Source organism: Mus musculus, chromosome 18, assembly GCF_000001635.26.
Source record: "Mus musculus strain C57BL/6J chromosome 18, GRCm38.p6 C57BL/6J".
Lineage (NCBI taxonomy): Eukaryota > Metazoa > Chordata > Mammalia > Rodentia > Muridae > Mus > Mus musculus.
Window position 1 is genome coordinate 67641530 of NC_000084.6, and position 22780 is coordinate 67664309.

The 22780-nt window shown below is 43.9% G+C and overlaps 1 protein-coding gene across 2 annotated transcripts; it reads left to right on the top strand.

Annotated features, from left to right (window-relative positions):
• The first annotated feature begins 57 nt into the window (after nt 1-57).
• Psmg2 (proteasome (prosome, macropain) assembly chaperone 2) lies at nt 58-12652 on the top strand. 2 transcript variants are annotated; one of them, NM_001368147.1, is made up of 7 exons: nt 58-449; nt 2780-2951; nt 4464-4522; nt 6599-6717; nt 7244-7417; nt 11624-11744; nt 12357-12652. In NM_001368147.1, exons 2-7 carry the CDS (start codon nt 2843-2845, stop codon nt 12447-12449), a joined length of 675 nt encoding a protein of 224 aa, NP_001355076.1. In that variant the 5' UTR covers nt 58-449; nt 2780-2842; the 3' UTR covers nt 12450-12652. The 2 variants fall into 2 exon arrangements, with proteins under 2 accessions (NP_001355076.1, NP_598899.1); NM_134138.2 differs by having other exon boundaries at nt 58-206.
• Nucleotides 12653-22780: the final 10128 nt, after the last annotated feature.

Here is a 22780-nt window from a genome sequence, read left to right on the forward strand (position 1 = left end):
CTGCCCTGCGCGCAGGCAGCGCGCTGGACGCCTGCAGGACCCGAAGGACCCGAAGGACCCCGGACGATCGCGAGTTGCGCCTTCTGTCCCAAGGAGGTGGCCTCGCTATCCCGGCGGGCGCTCAAGCTGCTCCCACGCCCACTGCAGTCATGTTCGTTCCCTGCGGGGAGTCGGTCCCCGACCTAACGAACTTTACACTCCTGATGGTGAGTCTCTACTTGAGTTGACGCGATCGCCACCCCGACCCGGGAAGCGCCACCTGGCCTTAGGAGAGCCGGGCACATGTTTCTGCTTCAAGCTTTTAGCTTGCAAACAAACAAACCTGGAAGTTATCCCTAGAAGCGGCTGTCCGATTAGCATCTTTGTCAGCCCTATCAAGGCCTGTCTGCTAGCTGAGACTTTCGTTGCCTGCGACCTGTAGCGTTTGTAGATTGCAGATATATTGCATTGTAAGTCGCACCGGGGAATCCCTAAGCTTTATCCGTGGAAATGTTTTTATGTAGTTAGGGTCCGTATTGATCTAGACCATCAATTGCGTTAGAGAGCTGATCACAGCCTAACAGGCAGTTGTGGAATGATCCTTGTTAAGTCATCCGGACGTGCTGGTCATCAAAGTTTACAATGTAGCTAGGAACATCAGTAGATCAGTAAGAGCAATAAATAAGACAGGAGATGAAAAAGAGAAAGACTTGAGATCATGGACCTGAGGAAGGCTGGGAGTGGTTTGACCAAGCCTGTATTCCCAGCACTCCGATTGCAAGGCAGGCTGGAAAGGCAGCTCCAGGCCAGCCAGAAGGAGACCCGTCCCAATAAATAAGCAAATCAACAAGAACAACAAAACTTTAGGGGAAGGGGCTAAAGAAAATGGCTCAGTAGTCAAGCCTGTCTGGCTTACAGAGGATGGAATTCTTAGAGGCTCACAATGGCTTATAACCAGTTCCAGGGCTCCCTGACACCCCCTTCTGGCCAACGAAGGTATTTGCACTCACGTTTGCATGTACTCACGAGATAGACACATCATTTCAAAGCGTTTTGAAATTTTAAAAAGTTGACAGGAAAAACACAAGGGCTTTTGATCTTTTAGGAAAATTAGTGACCAAAAAGATGGGCTTAGGATTCTTTAAAAAAAAAAATCTATCTAAAACAGAGGTGCATATTCCTGGAATACTGCAAATCTAGAGTGACCTGTGGTGAGAATAGGCTTGAAGCCTTGTGACCTACAAGGCAGCAGAATAGAATGTAATAACAAAAGAAGAAAAAGGGGGACCCTCTTAATCAAGTATCAAGCAAGTTACCATTTGGAGTGACAAACACAGATGGTCAGGTGGTTAAGCAGTTACTAGTGAAATGGTGGAAAATGCCTCTTGGTTGGCGGGTCATATGGAAAGGAGGCATTAGAGCGGTGGTTCTCAACCTGTGGGTCGCGACCCATCCTGGGGGCCCTAAGAACATTGGAAATATCAGATGTTTACATTACTATTCATTACAGTAGCAAAATGATAGTAATGAACTAGGAACAAAAATAATTTTCTGCTTGGGGGATTCACCACAACATGAGGTGTTAGGAAGGTAGAGCCACAGAGGTAGGGCATATGTGTTCACGGATTAATTCAGAGGTAAAGCTTACTTTTACACGGTAGTGGGCAACTGTTAGAGAATTTTAGCTCTGTAGACTCCTGAGAAGGGAAGGTATTATGTGATATTAAAAGTACACTTCTTTTTTTTTTTTAAGAATAAAAATATAGGCCAGGTAGTGTTGGTGGTAGAGATGTTTAATCTCATCAGAAAAAGGCTGGTCTACAATTCAAGGCTAACCTGGTCTACAAAGTGAGTCCCAGGACAGCCAGGGCTACACAGAGAAACCCTGTCTCCAAAAACAAAAACAAAAAGACCATAATAAGCAAGGTACCCAGACCCAGACCCAACATTGTTCCCTCAGCTCCATACGAGCATCTGTTCACACAACAGGCAGCTACATTTGCACACATGTGCATGTGCCACACAAAAGACATTTTGGTGATAAATCAGTACAATTATTTATATATTATATATTGGATGTAGTAAAAGAAAAGAAACGAAATTTCTGTTGTAAGCAAACAAATAATCTAGCTCTTTAGTGAAATACTAAGTGTCAGGCAGACGTTTAGCTTTGTACCTGCTGAATGTGAGTGACCTGTGCCATAACTTTGTGGTGTGTCCAGTAGACTAGCATTCTGGATGCCTTTGTGGGGTATAGGTAAAACATTTGGCACGTTGAAGCCATGGGACTCTGTGTGTGTGTGTGTGTGTCTAATATGGAGAAATAGTCACTCCAACCTCTAGAGTAAGATAGATAGACAGACAGACAGACAGTATAACAAGTAAACTGCAGACCACCCAAGGTTTGTTGGCTGTTCATACCTCGGGGCCCTTATACTGCTTTTCCCTACCTTGAAAATAGTGTTTTCACCTATGGCTCTCCACCCTGCCTTTTTCAAGTGTGTAGCCATTTGTCACCTTCAGTAAGCCTGTGTGTGCTTCATCATCCTACTTAAGATTGATATTCATGCACACACTATATCCTTTCCCAACTCTCCTGTCTGTCTGTTTCACTGTTTATCACAAATGAGCCGCTTCCTTGGTAGAACGGAAACGCCACAAGGGCAGAAATTTTGTTTTCTTTTGTAAGACAGTCGGCGTCTTGCCGTGTGCCTGAGCAAAGCATTCTGTACTTTTGCTACCTAAACATAAAAGTGCTGCTATTTTTGGTGATTCATAGGGCATATCTTTTCTCTTTCAGCCAGCAGTATCCGTTGGAAATGTTGGCCAGCTTGCAATAGATCTGATTATTTCTACACTGAACATGTGTAAGATTGGTTATTTCTATACTGATTGCCTGGTGCCAATGGTTGGAAACAATCCATATGCAACTGAAGAAGAAAATTCAAATGAGCTCAGTATAAATACTGAAGGTAGGTCTGAGGCATGCTTTCCTACCATGGAGTAGTTAGTTATTTGAGCTGGGGTCTCACTGTATAGAACAGGCTTTTCTGGAACTTGTGGGCCTCCTGCCTCTGCCACCTGAGTACTGGAATTACAGGTGTAACTGATTGTGTCCAGCATCAGTTCTTTTAAACCAGGTATAAACTCTCAGGACCAAAGTACAGTGACACTATGTATAAAATGCTATGTGCTGGGGCTGGCTCAGTGGTTAAGAGCACTGACGACTCTTCCAGATGTGCTAAGTTCAATTCCCAGCAACTGCATGGTGGCTCACAACCATCTGTAATGGAATCTGATGTCCTCTTTTGGTGTGTCTGAAGACAGTGACAGTGTACTCACATACATAAAATAAATAAATCTCTGGGAAAAAACAAACAAACAAACAAAAAACAAGCCCTAAAGGAAGGAGATCCAGGACAGCATTGGAAAGGGCATAGAACTTTTATGTTTTTCCTTCTGTACGTTATGCTTGTGTGTTCATTCATTTGTTGTGGGAAGTGTACACGTGTGGGAGGTTGGAAGTTGACATCGGGAAATCTTCTTTGAGGCAGAGTCAAGTAAACCCAGAATCCAATGATACAGCTAGTCTGGCTAGCTAGCTTGCTCCAGAAGTCTCCTGTCTTCACTTTCTGAGAGGTGGAATTACAGGCGAGCCACCACATCCACCGTGAGTGTACATACGTGGCCTATTAGTCACGGATCTCTAGATCAACACAACTGATAGAATGAATATATGCATGATATATTAGAGTGGCTGACAGGCTGTGTTTTGGCTGGTCCAACAATGGCCCTCTCAAAGAAAAGGCAGAGAGTCCAGGAGTTGAGTCCATGAAGCTAGATGCTCCAATATCAGCAAAGGAGTGCCTCAGCAACAGGATAGATGAAGTTGCCAGCTAGGGGGAGGGCAAGCAGGCAAAAATCAAAAGCTTCCTTCTTCCATGTCCTTTTATCTGGGCTGCCACCAGAATTGCTACCCAGATTTAGGGAGCATCTTCCCACCTCACACAGTCCAGTCAAGAAAGTCCCTCACAGGTGTGCCTAGCTGCTTGGGTTTGAGTTGATTCCAGATATAGACACTTTGACAAACGAGATCGGTCATCACATGTGTGTTCTAAGGGTCTAACTCTGATCTTCACACTTGAACACCGGTCCTAAAGCTTATGTTTTTATTGTTGAAAACATTTAAATGCAAAAGCTTTTGCAACTCAAATAGTATTTGTCATATTAATATTTTTTTTAAGATTTATTTATTATATGTGAGTACACTGTAGCTGTCTTCAGACACTCCAGAAGAGAGCATCAGATCTCATTACAGATGGTTGTGAGCCACCATGTGGTTGCTGGGATTTGAACTCAGGACCTTCAGAAGAACAGTCAGTGCTCTTAACTGCTGAGCCACCTCTCCAGCCCTAATAATTTCAACCTAGCAGCTTGTTCACTGTATTCTGTCCTGTGACTTCCTTCTCTCCTCCTCTTTGTAGTGTATTCCTTACCGTCAAAGAAGCTAGTGGTGCTTCAGTTAAGGTCCATCTTTATTAAGGTTAGTATGCTTGCTTTTTTAAGTTCATTAATGTATGGTGACAGAACACAGTCATTAGCACTAAGAATCAAGACTAATTTTATTATATTGTTTTATATACTTAGGAAAGGGCTTGATTTAATAAAGAATTTCATAATATTTCAGGTGTGTTACTATCATTTCATTTTTATACTGAAAGAAATTGTGGATTATTCATGAGGCTTAACACGTTCTCTGCTGGTAACTCTGCAGAAAAATTTTGAGATGTGAATCATTTAACAAAACATGTTCTAAGCCAGGCATTGGTGGCCCCCGCCTTTAATCCCAGCACTCAGGAGGCAGAGGCAGGCGGATCTCTGGATTAGAGGCCAGCCTGGGCTAATACAGCAAGTTCTAGGACAGCCAGGGCTACACAAAGAAACCCTGACTTGAAAAACTAAAAAAAAAAGAAAGAAAGAAAGAAAGAAAGAAAGAAAGAAAGAAAGAGAAAAGAAAACTCACAAAACCTCTAACCACCACTGCCCAATTGAACAAAAATATTGTCATCACATCACTCTGCTCCTTGCAACAGTAGTACCCTCAATGGTCTAACCTCCCTTGGAACCCTCGGGCTTCCCATCTCAAAATGAGTCAATGCACAGCCCTTGACCAGGGCCTGGGAGACTCTGCCCAGGTGTCTGATGAAGTAGTCTCTAGCCCCACCTGTCTATTCCCTGTAGCTGCACAGAGCAGCTGCCCTGTATATCCAGCCTCCAGACACACTCCGCCTGTGGTGGTCCTCAGACTCTACCTGTTCAGGAGGTCAGAAATTCAGAAGGGTCTTGTTTTTGTTATTTGAAACCAGAGTCTTATGTAGCTAGGGTTAGAGTTGGCCTCTCTGGTGCTGGGATCACAGGTGCGTGCTCTCGTGCCCTGTTAAAAGTATAGTAGGAAAGTTAACTGTATAGATAGTACTTTCTTGTGTAGTAGTACTTTTAAATTTATTTTACCTAAATATATGTGGAAACAAGTACAAGTAAAATTCTTCCACGTCATGAAATAGAATATCATCAACCACCTAGGACACATAGAGATCTGGTAAACCATCATGAGGTAGACGGACTCCAGAGCAGATGTTTCTTTCCGTCTGGTTTCCTTTCCTCAGCATTCTGTGTGAGGTTCATCTGCACCTCTCGTTCTTTCTCTGTGTGGCCCTGTGTGATTTAAGTGGACCACTCTGTCACTAATGCTCTGTTTGATTTTTTTTTCACAGTAGTACATTTATATTTGTATGTTTGAGGTGTGTGTTGTTTTGACTTTGTTGTTGTTGTTGTTGTATTCATCATTAGAGATTTAGTCCCAGGGCCTTGGGCTACTGGACAAGCTCACTTGCCTAGTATACTTCATCTTTAAACGTTCACATTGGCTTTGAGGAACAAGGACAGGGTCTGGAGCTTGGGCTGAGCAGTGGAGCACTTGCCTAGCACGTGTGTAGACACGAGGCTCGGGGTTCCGTCCAGTCACGCGAAGAGGAGTAGACGTTAGACAAGGACAGCCGTAACCACAGCACTATTCGCAACCCTGACAGCATTATTAATGACTTGGAATGTCATCCGATGTCTTTAGCTCTCCTCAATTATTACCAAAAATCTTTTCTGTCTTAGAAGCAGTCAAGGCAGCCGTGCTGTTTCGCAGTTTCATCCTGCAGTCTTTAACTGTCTTTAGCTATTCCCCTCCTCTTCCCATTCTTCTCAGTATTGATTCCTTTGCGAATCAAAGGCAGACAATCATTACACTGTGTCCATCTGATTAGTTCCTTGTGATCCTAGTACAATGAGCTTTATACCTTGTAGATGTCTGTGTAGTTAGTTTAGTACACGAGAGAAGGGACGGACGTTTTCCTTAGGATAGAGATCTACATTCTTCACAATTTATTTTATGATTTCAAAGATATATTAAATCAAAGTAAGTGGATTTGACGGTCCTGATCATTTCAGTGTCAGGAAGTCCTGTCATTCACGGTCACGTGAGCTTGGAAGGGGGAGGGTTACATAGGTTATATTTACACTCTGAAATCTCCAGTTGTATTTCTCTCTGCTCTCTCAATGGCATGTGAAGTACAAATCGAAGTCATTCTGTGAAAAGCTGCTGGCCTGGGTGGAAAGCAGCGGCTGTGCCAGGATCATTGTTCTCTCAAGCAGCCATTCGTATCACCGCAACGATGCCCAGCTGCGCAGGTAAGTCCTGGCCTTTGTTACAGTTCACACCGTGGGCATTTGTCAGGTATAGAGTGAGTGCTGTGTGGTGTGATTGTGCTGGAGACCAAACCCAGGGCCTTGCACACTCCAGGCAAACACTCTACCGTGATTCTCCAGAGTGAGCTCTTAAATATTAAATGAGACAAAATATATTAGAAATAGAATTAGGGCCTGGAGAGATAGCTCAGCGCAGTTAAGAGCACTAACTGCTCTTCCACAGGTTCTGAGTTCAATTCCCAGCCACCATGTGATGCCCTCTTCTGGTGTGTCTGAAAACAGTTAGAGTGTACTTACATATAATAAATAAATAAATCTTTAAAAAGGGAGAGAGAAAGAAAGGAAGGAAGAAAGAGAAAGAGAAGCTTTTATATTTTATTACAGATTTTGGAAAACATTATATGGACTGCTGTCATTATTGCTCTAAGATTTGACTTTTGTTTTGTTTTTTGAGACAGGGTTTCTCTGGTATTTGTAATTTTCTAAAAACATAATATGATTTTTTTAGTACTCCCTTCCGGTATCTGCTTACACCTTGTTTGCAAAAGAGTGTTCAGAATAAAATAAAGAGCCTGAACTGGCTAGAAATGGAAAAGAGTCGGTGCATCCCTGAGATGAGCGATTCTGAGTTTTGTATTCGCATTCCTGGAGGTGGAATCACAAAAACGCTCTATGACGAAAGGTGAGTTTCTCAGTTTCTTTCTCACTGTTGATTTATACAGAGAGTCTCACGAAGCCCAGGCTGTCCTTGAACCCCTGATCCTCCTGCTTCCACTTCCCAAGTGCTGGGATTGCAGGCCACCATGCTTCTTTGCTTGCTTCCTCCCTCCTGTTTCTGTTTGTACTACAGGCTGGCCTTCAGCTTACTGCAGTAGCCCAACTCAAGATCCTTCTGCCGTCCCCCAAAGGGCTTGAACTAAAGCATGCACTACCACTCTGATTTATAACCTCTGTCCTTTGGATAGTGTTTAATCCCTTATTAAAACAATTACTGAGGAGAACAAACTTGCACTTTGCTGTTTGTTTTGTGCAAGTTTTACAGCTTTTGGGTTTGTTTGCCATCATCTTTTATGGTAGTTGATGTAGTGGTACGTCTGATTCCTTTCTCTTCCCTTTGTGTTTTATACTTGTTTGCTGTTCAGAGGCCTGAGCTCAGGGCAGCATGCATGAGTTCACGAAGGCTTGCACTCCACCCTCTGGGCTTTCTGTAGAGATCCTCCGTAGTTCCCCTGGGTACCTCCAAGTTACCTAATTGAAGCTAACACTAACATCAACTGCACTGCCTCCCTCCGTCACACTGTCAACACATTTTGTCTTTCTGTGCTGCGTGCACACTAAGTGACTTTAGACGTGTCTAGAGTTGCTTTTGATTAGTCTAGGAATTATAAACAAGAAGGTGGGAAGGAAAGCAAAGGGGAGAACTAGAACACTAGCATATTTCTCTCAGCCTTTCTTCTTGCAGATTGACTTTTGTTTTGTTTGTTTTTTCGGGACAGGGTTTCTCTGTGTAGCCCTGGCTGTCCTGGAACTCACTTTGTAGACCAGGCTGGCCCCCAACTCAGAAATCCGCCTCTGCCTCCCGGGTGCTGGGATTAAAGGCGTGCGCCACCAAACCCGGTGCAGATTGACTTTTCCGTGCGTCCCACGTCTGTTGTCAGACTCCTGGTGCCTCGGGCTCTAACCCGTGTTCCTTGCTTTATCCTTGCATCTTCCTCCATCATGTGCCTGGTTAAGTTTGTGGACAACAGAGCCCGTGGCTATGAAAGGAGGACGCTGCTTACAGGAGGCTTCTGTTGACAGTTCCATGGGTTCTACTCTACATTCTGCTGTGAACAGAGCAAAATGAGCTCCATCCCTGGGCTTCCTCAAAACAGACTTGAGTGAGCCGGAGCTCACCACAGACATACACATCGCTTCCCTGCTATTGCTCAGAGATATTTTAATAAACCTCTCTCCCTGGGAATAGTGTCACGTGTCTACAGTCCCACGTTTTGGAGGCTGAGGCAGGAGGATTGACAGTTCTAAGCTAGTCAGGGCTACATTGTGGGACTGTCTTAGGATCAGTGGACCTTCAGCTCTGTTGCTTTCACAGACCCCGGTGGAGTCATTGTAGCTCATACTGTAATGTAAATAATAGCATTGTGGACTGATGGTGCTTGGCCCCCCCCTGTGCTGCTTAGGCTAGATTCACTGCAGACACATGCACCTTTGTTAACCACACAAGTGGGACAGTTGAAGGCTTGCTAAAAGCTGTACCAATTATAAATAGCAGAGCCAGATTTCAGTCATGGTCCTGACCTCAGATACTGCACTTTGAGCTCTCTTACTCTTTTCACTGGCAGGATTAACCCCACAGTCAGTGGCACATTAGAGTTTATTTTTGATCAAAACATTAAACTTCTTCCTTGTTATTTATGGATTTTTTTTATGTTTTTGCCCCTCTTCCCTAAAGTAGGGATTTAACCCAGGTCCTCTGTAGGAACTCTACCACTGAGCCACATTCCCCAGCCCCTCCTGGTTTCTATTTTGAAAAACATTTATGATTTCTCTCTAAAATACTGTATGGGCATTTCAGCTGGTTTTTCTAGAAGTGTGTGTGTGTATTTGACCATACCTGTGCACTATCCCAGCGTTCTCTCCTTCCTGAGAACGTACTCTATTCCTAGGACATTTCTTTCAGCTGTTGCTTCCTTGTCTGCCACCCACTCAGCCACTGCCTCACCAGAGCCTGGAGACCCTGTGGTCCACATGTTCTCTGGTCTGCCCTGTGCGTCAGCAGCTTTGAGTTATTTTTGGGCCTCATTTGGCCTGTCTTCTTTGTAGCCTAGATACTTGTATCAGACAGCTGAGAATGCTGTGTTAAAGTACGATGGCCCAGATAGCCCAGGACAATAGAAGCATTCCCTCTCACGGTTGTGGAGTAAGTAGATTCCTGTTGATGTAGACAGCTGATGTGTTGTTTGTGTCTAGACAGCAGAGGAAAATTCTCTCTTGATGTACGGCCATGATCTGCCTTAACTAGGATTCTCCTTTTAGGACCTCAGTGAGCCTCGGTTACCCAGTAAAGACCCTTTCTCCTGCTTCAGCCACAGCATGATGGATTGTGGGAAGGAGCAATTCATTCCGTAGCATCTGCTTATGGTTTCTTAACTGACTGTCCTGTGTGCTCTATCCTGACCAGCTCTGCTCTCCCCACACAGTATCAGCAGGTAGTGGTTGCCACAATCCCCAGATAAAATCGGCCAGTGATTTTTATCCAGCACGTAATTCCTGCTCCTTAACAGGCCATCCAAGGGCTTCCACAATCTCCTCACCTGACTCCTTCCGGGTGCTTCGTCCACTCTGCTCTCTGTAACCCAGTAAACTTTGGCAGGACAGGTTCTTGAAGGGTGTCTCCCCCCCTGCTCTTGTTCTCTCTTCTTGTGTTCACTTCTACTTTGCAACAGTCCGCTCTCGGTTCACCTCTTCTTGCGTACTGATGCCTCCTGTGCACAGGGCACAGCCCTCCTTGTACCCTCCACTCTTGAGTCTTCACAAGTCAAATAGAAGCCCATATCAGATACACTGCCCTCTTAGTAAAAAAAAAAAAAAAAAAAAATGAAAATTGACATAAATCACTGCTTTTAGATAATGTCCAACAGGCCTCACCTGTCTGTGGTCTCTGAAAATGCCCTGTAACTGCCCTAACTTTCTGCTGGCAGCTCCCGTCTGCACTGCAGCACAGCAGGGACAGGGTAAACAGTCTCGCAGTCTGCAGTTGAGGGACGAGAGATGAGACACCGAGGCTAAGGCAACGCAAAACGCAAGCAGAAAACCAGAAATAGGATTGTGGTTCTAGCTGTTGGCTAAGGCCTCTGGATTCTCAGCCACACTTGCAGGATGAAATTGGACAAGGCTGGGCTTCTTGGTTGGTCAGTCTGTCAGCCTCTACCTCTCTTTCTCTGGTGCTTTTTATTCTGTTTCTGAGACAGATCTCACATAGCCTAGGCTGACCCCAGCTCACCAGTTTTCCGGCCTCCATCTCCATTGTGCTAGGATTGCAGTGGGTGCCTCTGTGTCCGTGGAGGTAGGGCACATGATTCTCGTACAGATGAGAAACTGTTTTACCCAGAAGGAACTTACTCAACACATCTGCTAAGGGAGACAGCCAGAGTTTGGATCCTGTCATTCTGATTTGTTCCCGTGATTCCAACTGATTCATGAATAAGGTTGGAGACAGTGAAAAATAAAATTTGCAGATGTCAATAAATAAAAGATGCACACTTTGAATCCTAGCACTCCGGAAGCAAAGACAGGAGATCTCTAGGAGTTGAAGGTCAGCCTGGGCTACATAATGTTCCAGGACAGACAGGGGTACATAGAGACCCTGTGTCACAAAGGACAAGTTATCTCTAGGGAATATCCTTCCTTCTCTTCCAGTTTTCTCTCACTGCTTTAGATTACTAAGAGTGGAGCAGAGGCTGTGTTTCACAGCTGTAGTCCCAGCCCTTGAAACATGGAGTCAGGAGGATCAGAAGCAAGGTCAGCTCCCACTATGGAGCAAATTTGAAGCCAGTCTTTGCCACAGAAGACCTGTTAAACCAGAGTGTTAATTTCAGTCTCTCTGCTTCTGAAACCCACTCTCAGAGTAGGCTTTTGAAGTGGCACAGAGCATGTCTCCTGTGTTCGTAGCGAAGGCTAGAGAAAGGCTGGTTTTCCTGAGAATGAGGGAGGCACACACTTGCATATTCCCCAGGCTGTAGAGTGTGTGTAGGACAATAGGAGGTAAGGAATCTTATGAGGCCATGTCTTTTCTTGTCCAACACGAGACAGGTTAACTTACTACTGTAAGCATCTTGTATCAGGAGAAAGCAATGAATTTTTTTTTTTTTTTTTTTATTTCTTGTAGCTGTTCTAAAGAGATCCAGATGGCAGTTCTGCTAAAATTTGTTTCAGAAGGGGACAATATCCCAGATGCCGTCAGCCTTGTGGAGTACCTTAATGAATGGCTTCAGATAATCAAACCCTGTGTAAGTTTTTTTTTTTTTTAAGATAGTTTTGCAGGGTATAGCATTCTTTTTTTTTAGATTTAGTTAGTTAGTTAGTTAGTTAGTTATTATATGTAAGTACACTGTAACTGTCTTCAGACACTCCAGAAGAGGGAGTCAGATCTCGTTACAGATGGTTGTGAGCCACCATGTGGTTGCTAGGATTTGAACTCCGGACCTTCGGAAGAGCAGTCAGGTGCTCTTACCCACTGAGCCATCTCACCAGCCCCCATGTGTAAGTTTTACTCGAGTGCAAGTCTCTGTGGTTCACTCTGTATTAGTTACTCGAATTATGTGTAAGTCAGGCTAATGAGGTGAAAGTTTGCTCAATAGATTCATATCTCATATCTCAGCATAGGCTTGAGTTTGAGCCAAACTTTTGAAAATAAGTGAGAACAGTTAACTAACCTATTACCTCATTGTTTGGTAAACTATTTTGGCACATTATTGAGGTAAAATTTAGAAACCTATTATTTTATATGAAGACAGAAACTTATAGCTTTGGTTTTTCTAATAATAAAAACCAGCTACAAAAGAGACCAAGAGAGATATTTGATGGTCAGCCTAAGATGAAGTGTCTTCCTGTTGTTACAGAACGACGGCCCCATGGCATCTGCCCTGCCTTGGAAGATCCCCAGCTCTTGGCGGCTGCTCTTTGGCAGTGGGCTTCCTCCCGCGCTGTTTTGATCTGTTTTCAGTTTCTCCCTCATCCTGCTGAGATCACAAAAGAGGCTGTTGGGTGTGTGCTGTACAGAAATTTGTGCTACCCGGGGATGGGTTAGAAGTGATATTGTAAAACCTCAAAGAAAAGAGGTAGTTATGTTTGTTATATACAATAAATGTAAATTCTGTACAATAAACTTTATTACCTAAGCGGTTTTATCTGGAAAGTATCTCTTTGAATCAGTTATGTATTAACCTTCTACTTCTGCTATAATCATTATCACAAGCCTAGTGGAACAGAGGCCCGAGTTTACTTGAGAGATCAGAAATCCACAAACTGCCAGGCAGTGGTGGCGCACGCCTTTAATCCCAGCACTTGGGAGGCAGAGGCAGGCAGATTTCTGAATTTGAGACCAGCCTGGTCTGCAGAGTGAGTCTTAGGACAGTCAGTGCTATACAGAGAAACCCTGTGTCGAAAAAACAACAAAAAACCCGAAGTCCACAGACCCTAAAAAGGCTGCAATCAGAAGCTTTTGTTATTCTAGTAATTAATACAGCGATGTCAGATAAAACTAGGGAAGGAAAAGGTTACTACATATGAAACCAAACAATTCGTTTTTCATGTGTGTAGCCGTGGCTGTCCTGGAACTCACTGTGTAGACCAGGCTGGCCTCAGACTCAGAGTTCTATTGCCTCTGCCTGTGTCTCTGGAGTGCTAGGATTAAAGGTGCGTGCCATGGCCGGTTTTGCTGCTTTGTGGTTTGTTCTTTTCCTCACCCTGCACCCCAGTTTTACCCCCTAACACTAGATAGCAATGGAAGAAGGACAGGGGAGAGAGAGAGATCCCTGATCTAATTACTTTCCCAACTGTTCCTCCCAGCTCCCAGTTCCCAGCCCAGCTCCTTCAGACATTTCTCCCAACCATTCATCCCGCAGTTCCCCACGTGAGTCTGCATAAATAGCTCCTCCTCGCAGCTTCCCCAGTACTAACATCTCCAAACTAGCGCGTGTGTATCTGATCCTGTTGCTAGAAATCCAAGAGGCAACCAACACTGAAAGTCATAGGGTCAAGAAGTAGCCCTGGCTACCCTGGAACTCACTCTGTAGACCAGACTGGCCTCAAACTCAGAAATCCTCTGCCTCCCAAGTGCTGTGATTAAAGGAGTGAGCCACCACTGCCCAGCCAGCTAAAAATTCTTTAAGAGGCCACTAGGGCCAGACTCAAGACAATCACACCTGCTGCCATCTGGTCAAGCTAAGCAATTCTTAAGAAAACAAAACAGTTATATGCAATGAACATCAGAGTCCCCAGTTTCATACAATAAACACTAAAGGGCCTAGGAAGTCAGTCTACTCCTGATAGGACCATAGTAGTATCTTGCTGTTAATCTCTTGGTAGATCATCCAAACAAAATCAATGAAGAAACTTTGGAGTTAAACTACGTTAGACCAAATGGACTTAACCGATAACCTACAGACTACCACTTAACAGGAATACACCTCTTGTCAGCAGCCTGTGGAACCTCTAACCGTGGTTTTATTCCATGCTACAGAGCAGATGTTAACAAATACAAAAGAATTGGAGTTATGAGAGCTTAGTGTAAAAAAAAAAAATAGTTATCAAATCCAGCTTGATGGGGCATGACGGTTTCTGCTGCCAAACCTGACGACATGAGTTCAAGCCCCATGGATCCGTTCTCTCTGCTGGCCTGGAAAGCAGAGTAGGCCTGCCATGCCCTTTCTGCCTAAAGGCAGAAATACATGTAGTGGCCATGATAACTATGTTGGGGACATTTCAGAGCTCAGAACACCTCAACCCAGATTTGCACACAGCGGGCCTAACTGAAGGGATTCCATGCCATTCTGAACATCTTGTCTCTGAGAAAAACCATCTGTGCTGCTCAAGGGGCCTAGGTGAGGTCAACTGAGAACAGAGTTCTGGTTTCCTTTCTTGATAAACACATGACATGTGTCTTGACTGTGTCATTCCTAGTAGGAGCTTAGTAGACTCAGGCAAGATGAGTTCAGAGGGCACTGGTGTCTGTCAAAAGCTCAGTTATCAGCAGGGCAGTGGTGGTGCACACCTTTAATCCCAGCACTTGGTAGGCAGAGGCAGGCAGATTTCTGAGTTCGAGGCCAGCCTGGTCTACAGAGTGAGTTCCAGGACAGCCAAGGCTACACAGAGAAACCCTGTCTCAGAAAACAAACAAAAAACAAAACAAAACAAAAACAAAAACCAACTCAGTTATCCTGGATGCAACAGCAAACGTTACCCCACCAATGCAGAGCTACTTTTCAGTTTTAGGAAAAAGATTTAGAAGTCACTGATAAACCTTCCAACTTCCTCTAAAGCTTGCTATGGAATAGGTCAGGATTTGAACCTAACTTTCCTTACTGCTCTCTGAGAAGAAAAAGGTGGAGTGACACAAGCAAACACTGAAGCCAAGCATGGTGACACAAGCTTGTAATAACAGCACTTAGGAAGTGGACACTGGAGGGTCAGGAGTTCAGGGTCAGCTTCAACTACATGGGGAGCTTGAGACCAATCAGGCCTACATGAGATCTGGCCACACACAGAAAAACAATGAGAACCTCAATAAACAAAACCCCACTGAAGTCTAACACAAAATGGAATTACGTTCAGCTCAGGTTGCTCAAGCCCCAGATAATCTGATTCCCTCTTCTGGGCATGCTCTCTCTCTCTCTCTCTCTCTCTCTCTCTCTCTCTCTCTCTCTCTCTCTCTCTCTCTCTCGTCTGCTCTCGACCAGCAAGAACGACACGACACAGTCAGATTCTTCTCAACAGCCTTTATTGCAGGAATGCCTCGATGCTTCTACGGGGACCCCGGGCGCCCAAGGAGCCCTGCTTATATGCACTCCAGCACAGGAGAAGGCTCCGTGGCCCCCTGGGATTGGTCAGTCTGCCGGCACCCAATTTGCATGCACCTGCTTGGGAGGGGTTGGCGCCAAATTTGAATTGACGCCTGCGCGGCAACTGGAAACCGGCGCCATCTTGGAGTTGGCTTCCCACTTCTCCCCCTTTTTTGTTTAATGATGCTGGACTAGGTCTGGGCAAATCTGTCCATCGGCCACGGCTCCTGTTTTAGGTCGATCCTCTAGTGTCACAGCCTTACCTGTCATAGGGTAGCCCTATCACCTCCAGGCCCCATGTCTTAGGTTGGTCTGTGCACGAGGAAAGTTGCCCATCTCTGGATACCGTGGATCTGTGTGACTACAATTGCCAAATGACCTAGGGCAAACTCTTAGTTTTTCAAAGAGGCCAGCCAAATATTGGGAGATGCGCCATCTTTAATTGTCAACAGAGCTTGGTACACCACTGCTTTATGTTGAGCATGCTCTCTTTTTAGTTGACACAATAGCCAGATGCAGAAGACACAACCCAGGAGGACCACTGCCCCCGAGGCCAACATTCCCACCCATTCCTTAAAAAATGAGAAGGCAATGGTGATTCAGGAGGTGAAGTCCCCCAAGGTGACTGGGTCCAGTCGAGTGCCGTTGAGTTTGGCAATCTGGAGGAGCAGCTTTCTGGACAACTGCTCCACTTAGCCGACCAATTTCCTTTAAGGTACTCAGATAAGAGGCAACTCTGTTCAAGAGACTGAGAGAAATTAGCTTGTAGAGGGGGTAATACACAAACCTTTAAGAGACGAGACACAGGACATTTGGACAACTTTATACAATTCTTCAACCTGTTCTTGAACTAAGTTTATTCTTTGATTAGCAATCAATAAACCTGATGCCAGATAGGCATTAAACTCTTCTTGTGTAGTCAATGCAGTAACTGTTTGTTCTACTATATTATTTACAGCTTCAGCAGTTTGTACTTGATTGGTCATAGCTATAGCCACAGTAGTACCTGCCGCAGCAGATGCAACAATGGCTGTAATAATGGCGGCTGTAATGCCAAAATCTCTCTTATATCGTATTAGATTAAAAATGGGGGGCTGGGGCTGGTGAGATGGCTCAGTGGGTAAGAGCACCCGACTGCTCTTCCGAAGGTCCGGAGTTCAAATCCCAGCAACCACATGGTGGCTCACAACCATCCGTAACGAGATCTGACGCCCTCTTCTGGAGTGTCTGAAGACAGCTACAGTGTACTTACATATAATAAATAAATCTTTAAAAAAAAAAATGGGGAGCTGGTGAGATGGCTCAGTGAGTAAGAGCACCCGACTGCTCTTCCGAAGGTCCGGAGTTCAAATCCCAGCAACCACATGGTGGCTCACAACCATCCTAACGAGATCTGACTCCCTCTTCTGGAGTGTCTGAAGACAGCTACAGTGTACTTACATATAAATAAATAAATCTTTTAAAAAAAAATGGGAAAGGTTTCTGGATCTGCCTCCACTGCTATAGGCACAAAGGTGGGAAGTTTCACAACCACAGCAGTATTATTATTACCCTGTCAACACTCTGCTAAAAAACATGCCCTTCCAGAACTATTACAATCTATATCTCTGTCAGGGGGAGCAATTTTCACATCAGCCTCTCTGGTACCCAAATCGGGTGTTCTTGACCATGTGGAAAAAGACAAACAGCTCTCCTGGATCTCAAAATAACACACCATTTACCATTTAGGACATCCTTCCATTTTACATCATGCTGAATTATAGGTGAGGCCATGGCATGCCTCTCTGCAGCCGATCGACCACGGTCATCCAAAATTTAAAAATTTAAGGTAAATAAAGCTAAAGATAATTGTTCTTTGGGTGCTCGTCTGTAGGCAATTCCCTCTTTTTGTTTTTGTAACAGTTCTTTCAAGGTGCGATGTGCCCTTTCCACAATACCTTGGCCTTGTGGGTTATAGGGAAGGCCAGTAGTATGACTAACTTGCATAGTTTTGCAGAAGGTTTGGAAATATGTTGATGTATATGTAGCTCCATTATCAGTTTTTAAATTAACTGGTTTTCCCCAAGCTGCCCATGTGTCTAAGCAATGGCTAATAACATTGCGGGTTTTTTCACCAGACATAGGGGAGGCATATATGATACCTGAGCAAGTGTCAATAGAAACATGGACATATTTTAGTTTTCCAAAAGCTGGAACATGTGTAACATCCATTTGCCCTATTTTTAGAGGGATCAATCCACAAGGGTTAATCCCAACATGGGGAGGGTGATGAAACTGCACACATTGTGGGCATTGCAATACATCGCGGGCCGAGGCCCGGGAAATATGGAACTTTTGTTGAAGTGTGGTGACAGGAACATGGTACAAATGATGAAAATCTTTCTCGAGCTCCAGTGGGGTGGCGTGAAAAATAAATTCCATGCGAGTGCTAGCGTCCACTAAGGCATTTCTTTCAGCCATAGGGCCTGGCAAGGTAGAGTGAGCTCGAATATGTTGAATAAAGAATTTATGTGTTCTTTTCCAAATCAACTTTTGTAACTAATAAGATGGTGAACACAGGGCTGGTGGGTCTAATGGGTCCTGCAATTTCTAATGCACACACTGCATTTACTACATAAGCCGAATCAGAGACTAGATTAAAAGATTCCTTAAAGGCTTTGAATACTTCCAACACAATTTTACATTCAGTAAGTTGCGGGGTGCCAGAACTGTATTGAAAAAGAACGGGTTTTTGAGAATTAACTACATAGGCACCAACACCTGTTTTAGAACCATCTGTATAAATATCCAATGCACCTGGTATGGTATTGGAAAAATCACTGGATGTTCAGTAAAAAATTGTAATAAAGGATCTTTACGATAATGATTATCTAATTCCCCATCATAACTACAACGTAATAGAGCCCATTCATCAAGTAGAGAGCTCAAGGTTTGTGTTTGATTAGCATTATATGGTGTAATGATCTTCTGAGGGGGGGGGTTCCAAAATGCTGAATACATGACTTACTGCCCAGAGTCGCTAATTGAGCTACGGCAGTGGGATAATATTCAAGAGTTTTATTAGGAGACACATGAGGATAAATCCACAATAGTGGACCTGATTGCCATAGTAACCCAGTTGGTTGACGAGAGGTTTTCAAGATACATAGGTATATATCCTCTTTTTCTTTCCATCTATGCAGCCTGGCCTTTTCTATGCACCTTTCTATTTTTTCCAAAGCCACTCGGGCCTCAGGAGTAAGGACACAAGGTGACCACAATTGAGGATCACCCTTCAGTATCTCAAAGAATGGAAGTAATTCAGAATTTGATAGCCTCATATATGGGCGAATCCAATTTACATCACCTAACAATTTCTGGAAATCATTTAATGTTTTAAAATAATCTTTGCACAATTCTATCTTTTGAGGTGCTATATAATGTGAAGTAACTCGGGTACCCAAAAACTCTCCTAAATTTCCCATTTGAACTTTATCAGGTGCTACAAACAATCGTTTCTTTTCTAATTCTTTTACTAATTCTATATAAGCTTTATCTAAGCTTTCTTTATTATTAGAAGCAAGGAGGATATCATCCATATAATGCACTATCCTCAATTTTGGAAATGCATCACGGACAGGCTGTAAGGCTTCTCCTACAAAAAGCTGGCACATAGTAGGACTGTTGGCCATGCCTTGGGGTAAAACTACCCATTGATACCGCTTATCAGGCTCTTCATTATTCACAGAAGGGAGAGTGAAAACAAAACGTTCGCTGTCACAGGATGCAAGGGGAATAGAGAAAAAACAATCCTTAATATCAATTATTATTATAGGCCAATCTGCGGGCAAGCTAGAAAGCAAGGGTAGGCCTCTTTGTATTGGGCCCATTATCTGCATTTGACTATTAATAGCTCTAAGATCATGTAAAAGTCTCCATTTACCTGATTTTTTTCTTGATCACAAATATGGGTGTATTCCAAGTATACTCTCATTATAAAAATTTCAAAATAAAACAAATGTAAAATGTTCCCTAGTTACCCTTCCTGTCACGTGCCCTCATGCAAAGTGACATACTTCTAGGGTTTCTGTGTAGCCCTGGCTGTCCTGGAGCTCACTCTGTAGACCAGGCTGGCCTCGAACTCGGAAATCCACCTGCCTCTGCCTCCCGAGGGCTGGGATTAAAGGTGTGTGCCACTATCACCTGGCCAGAAGACAAATTTTAAAACCAGGAGTGATGGCACTTGCCTAACACTCGTGGGACAGAATCAGGAGGACCAGAAGCTCATGGTTATCCTTAGCTACACAGCAAGTTTGATGCCAGCTGGGCTACAGAAGACCTTGTCTCAAAACAAAACAGAAACGTGTTGTTATTTACGATGATATGGATGGAGCTAGGGACACTGCCTGGTGAAATAAGTCAAGACTAGCCAAACACTGTGGGAGCTAAACAAGTGAGATCACAGAGCAGAAATTAAAATGGTGCCAGCCAGACGTTATCAAAGAGGAGGCCTCAGTTAGACAGGAGAAATGGTTTTCTCTTGAGATACACTGCATATGATGAATATGACCATGTATTGTGCTCTACACTTAACTGTTGAAAGTAAATTTCAAATAATCTTAACATAAAAATGAGAAATAGGCTGGGCGTGGTGGCACACGCCTTTAATCCCAGAGGGCGCAGAGGCAGGCAGATTTCTGAGTTCGAGGCCAGCCTGGTCTACAGAGTGAGCTCCAGGGCAGCCAGGGCTACACAGAAAAACCCTGTCTCAAAAAAAAAAAAAAAAAAAAAAAAAAAAAAAAAAAAAGAAAGAAAGAAAAAAAGAAAAAAGAAAAAGAGAGAAATAGTTGAAATGATGGATACATAATTGGCTTGAGTTATTCATTCACAGATAGATTCCATGAGTCATAATCTCACTTCGTACCCCATCAATACAGGTAAATATAAGTTATCAGTTTACAATTAAAATAGAAAAAAAGGGGCTGGTGAGATGGTTCAGCGGTTAAGAGCACTGACTGCTTTTCTGAAGATCCTGAGTTCAAATCCCAGCAACCACATGGTGGCTCACAACCATCCATGATGAGATCTGACGCCCTCTTCTGGTGTGTCCAAAGTCAGCTACAGTATACTTATTTATAATAATAAATCCTAAAAAATAAAATAAAATAGAAAAAAATAGTAATTCAGTAAGGTTTGAAATAGTTAATAGTTATTTTCCAATATGTATTTGGAATGAAGTGAAACTTAATTTTCCACTCCCTCGGGCCTGTGGCTTTAGCCAGTGTCAGATAATTCTAATTTTCTCCTGCTCTCTACACTAAACATCTGTGTACACTTAACATCTGTGTACTTCCTGGACAGGGCAAGTAGGCATCTCACAGTGGCCCTGCAAGCTGTGTGTGCAGCCTGCTCCTCCTTGGTCTTGGCTTGCACAGGTCCTGGGAAGTCCTGGGAATTCTCACTATATTCATACCTGAGGTCAGCTGCCAACCTACACGGATGCTGGTCTAGGCATCGGTCTAAATCAAAGAGCTGGCTGTTCTGGAACTCATATAGACCAGGCTGTCCTTAAACTCAGAGACATCTACCTGCCTCTGCCACCTGTATGCTGGAACTAAAAATGTGTCCCACCATGTGGAGCTCAGAGTTTTTATAAAATAATTATTAAAACATTCTCCTACTTTCTGTGGGAAATCCCCCAAAGCTGAACTCCCCTTGAAGGGAATGGTGATGGATCTTGCCGATCTGATCCTTGAAGGCTCTTCCAGAGCAAAGACAGGAAGGGGGGAGGGGGAGGGCTCTGAAAGCCAGCATGTGGCATGGGCTCAGCCCTGATCCTAAAGAGCTGTCCTCAGTAGTAGTTGTCAAACCTATCCTTGTGAGGAGCTTGTATAGGCACTGGGTGGATTGCTGAACTGCAGGACACATATCTATAGAGTAAGAGAAGCTGGCTGGAAAGGCAGGCTCTGTCATCACTACAAAGTGACATTCTGAGGAAGCATATGTAGTACAAATGGGGAGGACATGAGCCCCACCTACAGGGATCTTGGCTTTTGTGGGGTTTTTTGTTTCTTTGTTTTTTTAAAGACAGAGTCTCACCAACTTAGAAATTAGCTTAGGTTGGCCTTGAACTCCTTGTTGTGTGCCAAGTTGTCCCAGCTCAATGGGAATGTTCAGTGGGCTGACACGATAGTGCATGCCGCATGCACAGGCTCTCCTGGAGTTGACATGCGTGAGAGTCCACCACAAGTGCAGTATGCATCTGCAAAGGGCATTCACATCTTCACATCCAATGATCATGTTTGAAACTAAATCTCATGTCCTGCTGGCTCGTGTTTAGTGAGCATTTATTTAGACTGAGTGCCTCCTGTGTACAGTAAGACATCATTGTCTCCTCCAGCCCCTCAATCTCCTCCAGAAGGGCTCCCACCTCCCCAGCAAAACCAGCCTTTTCTCTCAGCAGTTTGTGTGTCAGAAGACTAGTAATAGGAACTCAGTTTCTCTTCAATAGCTCACATTTTAAAATGCTTAATTTTTTTAAAGATTTATTTTATGTATTTGAGTACACTGTAGCTGTACAGATGGTTATGAGTCTTCATGTGGTTGTTGGGAATTGAATTTTTAGGACCTCTGCTCACTACGGCCCAACGATTTATTATTATACGTAAGTACACTGTAGCTGTCTTCAGACTCACCAGAAGAGGGCGTCAGATCTCATTACAAGTAGTTGTGAGCCACCACGTGGTTGCTGGAATTTGAACTCAGGACCTTGGGAAGAGCAGTCAGTGGTCTTAACCACTGAGCCATCTTGCCAGCCCTAAAATGCTTAATTTTAAAGCCTGTGGTGGCACATGCCTTGAATCCCAGCTCTCTGGAAGTAGAGAAAGCAGATCTCTGTGAGGTCTACAATAGTGAGTTTTAGGACAGCGTAGAGACTGTTTCAGAATAACCTTATTTTAAAACGTAATCTTAATTTTAACCTTTAAAAAAATGATGTTTTGTTCTGAAACCCACAGCAGCCTTGAACTCAATTTGGTCTCCTGCCTCAGTTTCTTGAGTGTTGGAATTACAGCTATAAGCCATCATACCTGTTGGTTATACTGAAAAAAATTTTTAGATGTAGTTATGAGAATTTTGCTTACATGTATGTACATATGTGCACCCAAGGTGGAGAAGTGAGCAAACATACCGATGCCAACTTCGGGAACATCCAACGGGAAGCTGTGCAGAAGATTGGTATAAAAATGCAGCAGACGCTACCTGGAGGGAAGTCTCTGCTGTAGACCACACCATAATGAAACTTTTTTTTTTTTCCGGTTATCCGAGACAGGGTTTCCCTGTGTAGCCCTGGCTGTCCTGGAACACACTTTGTAGACCAGGCTGGCCTCAGAAATCCACCTGCCTCTGCCTCCCAAATGCTGGGACTAAAGGCGTGCGCCACCAAGCCCGGCTCACCATAATGAAACTTAAACCACGACAGGGACAAAAGGCAACAGTCAGAGTGC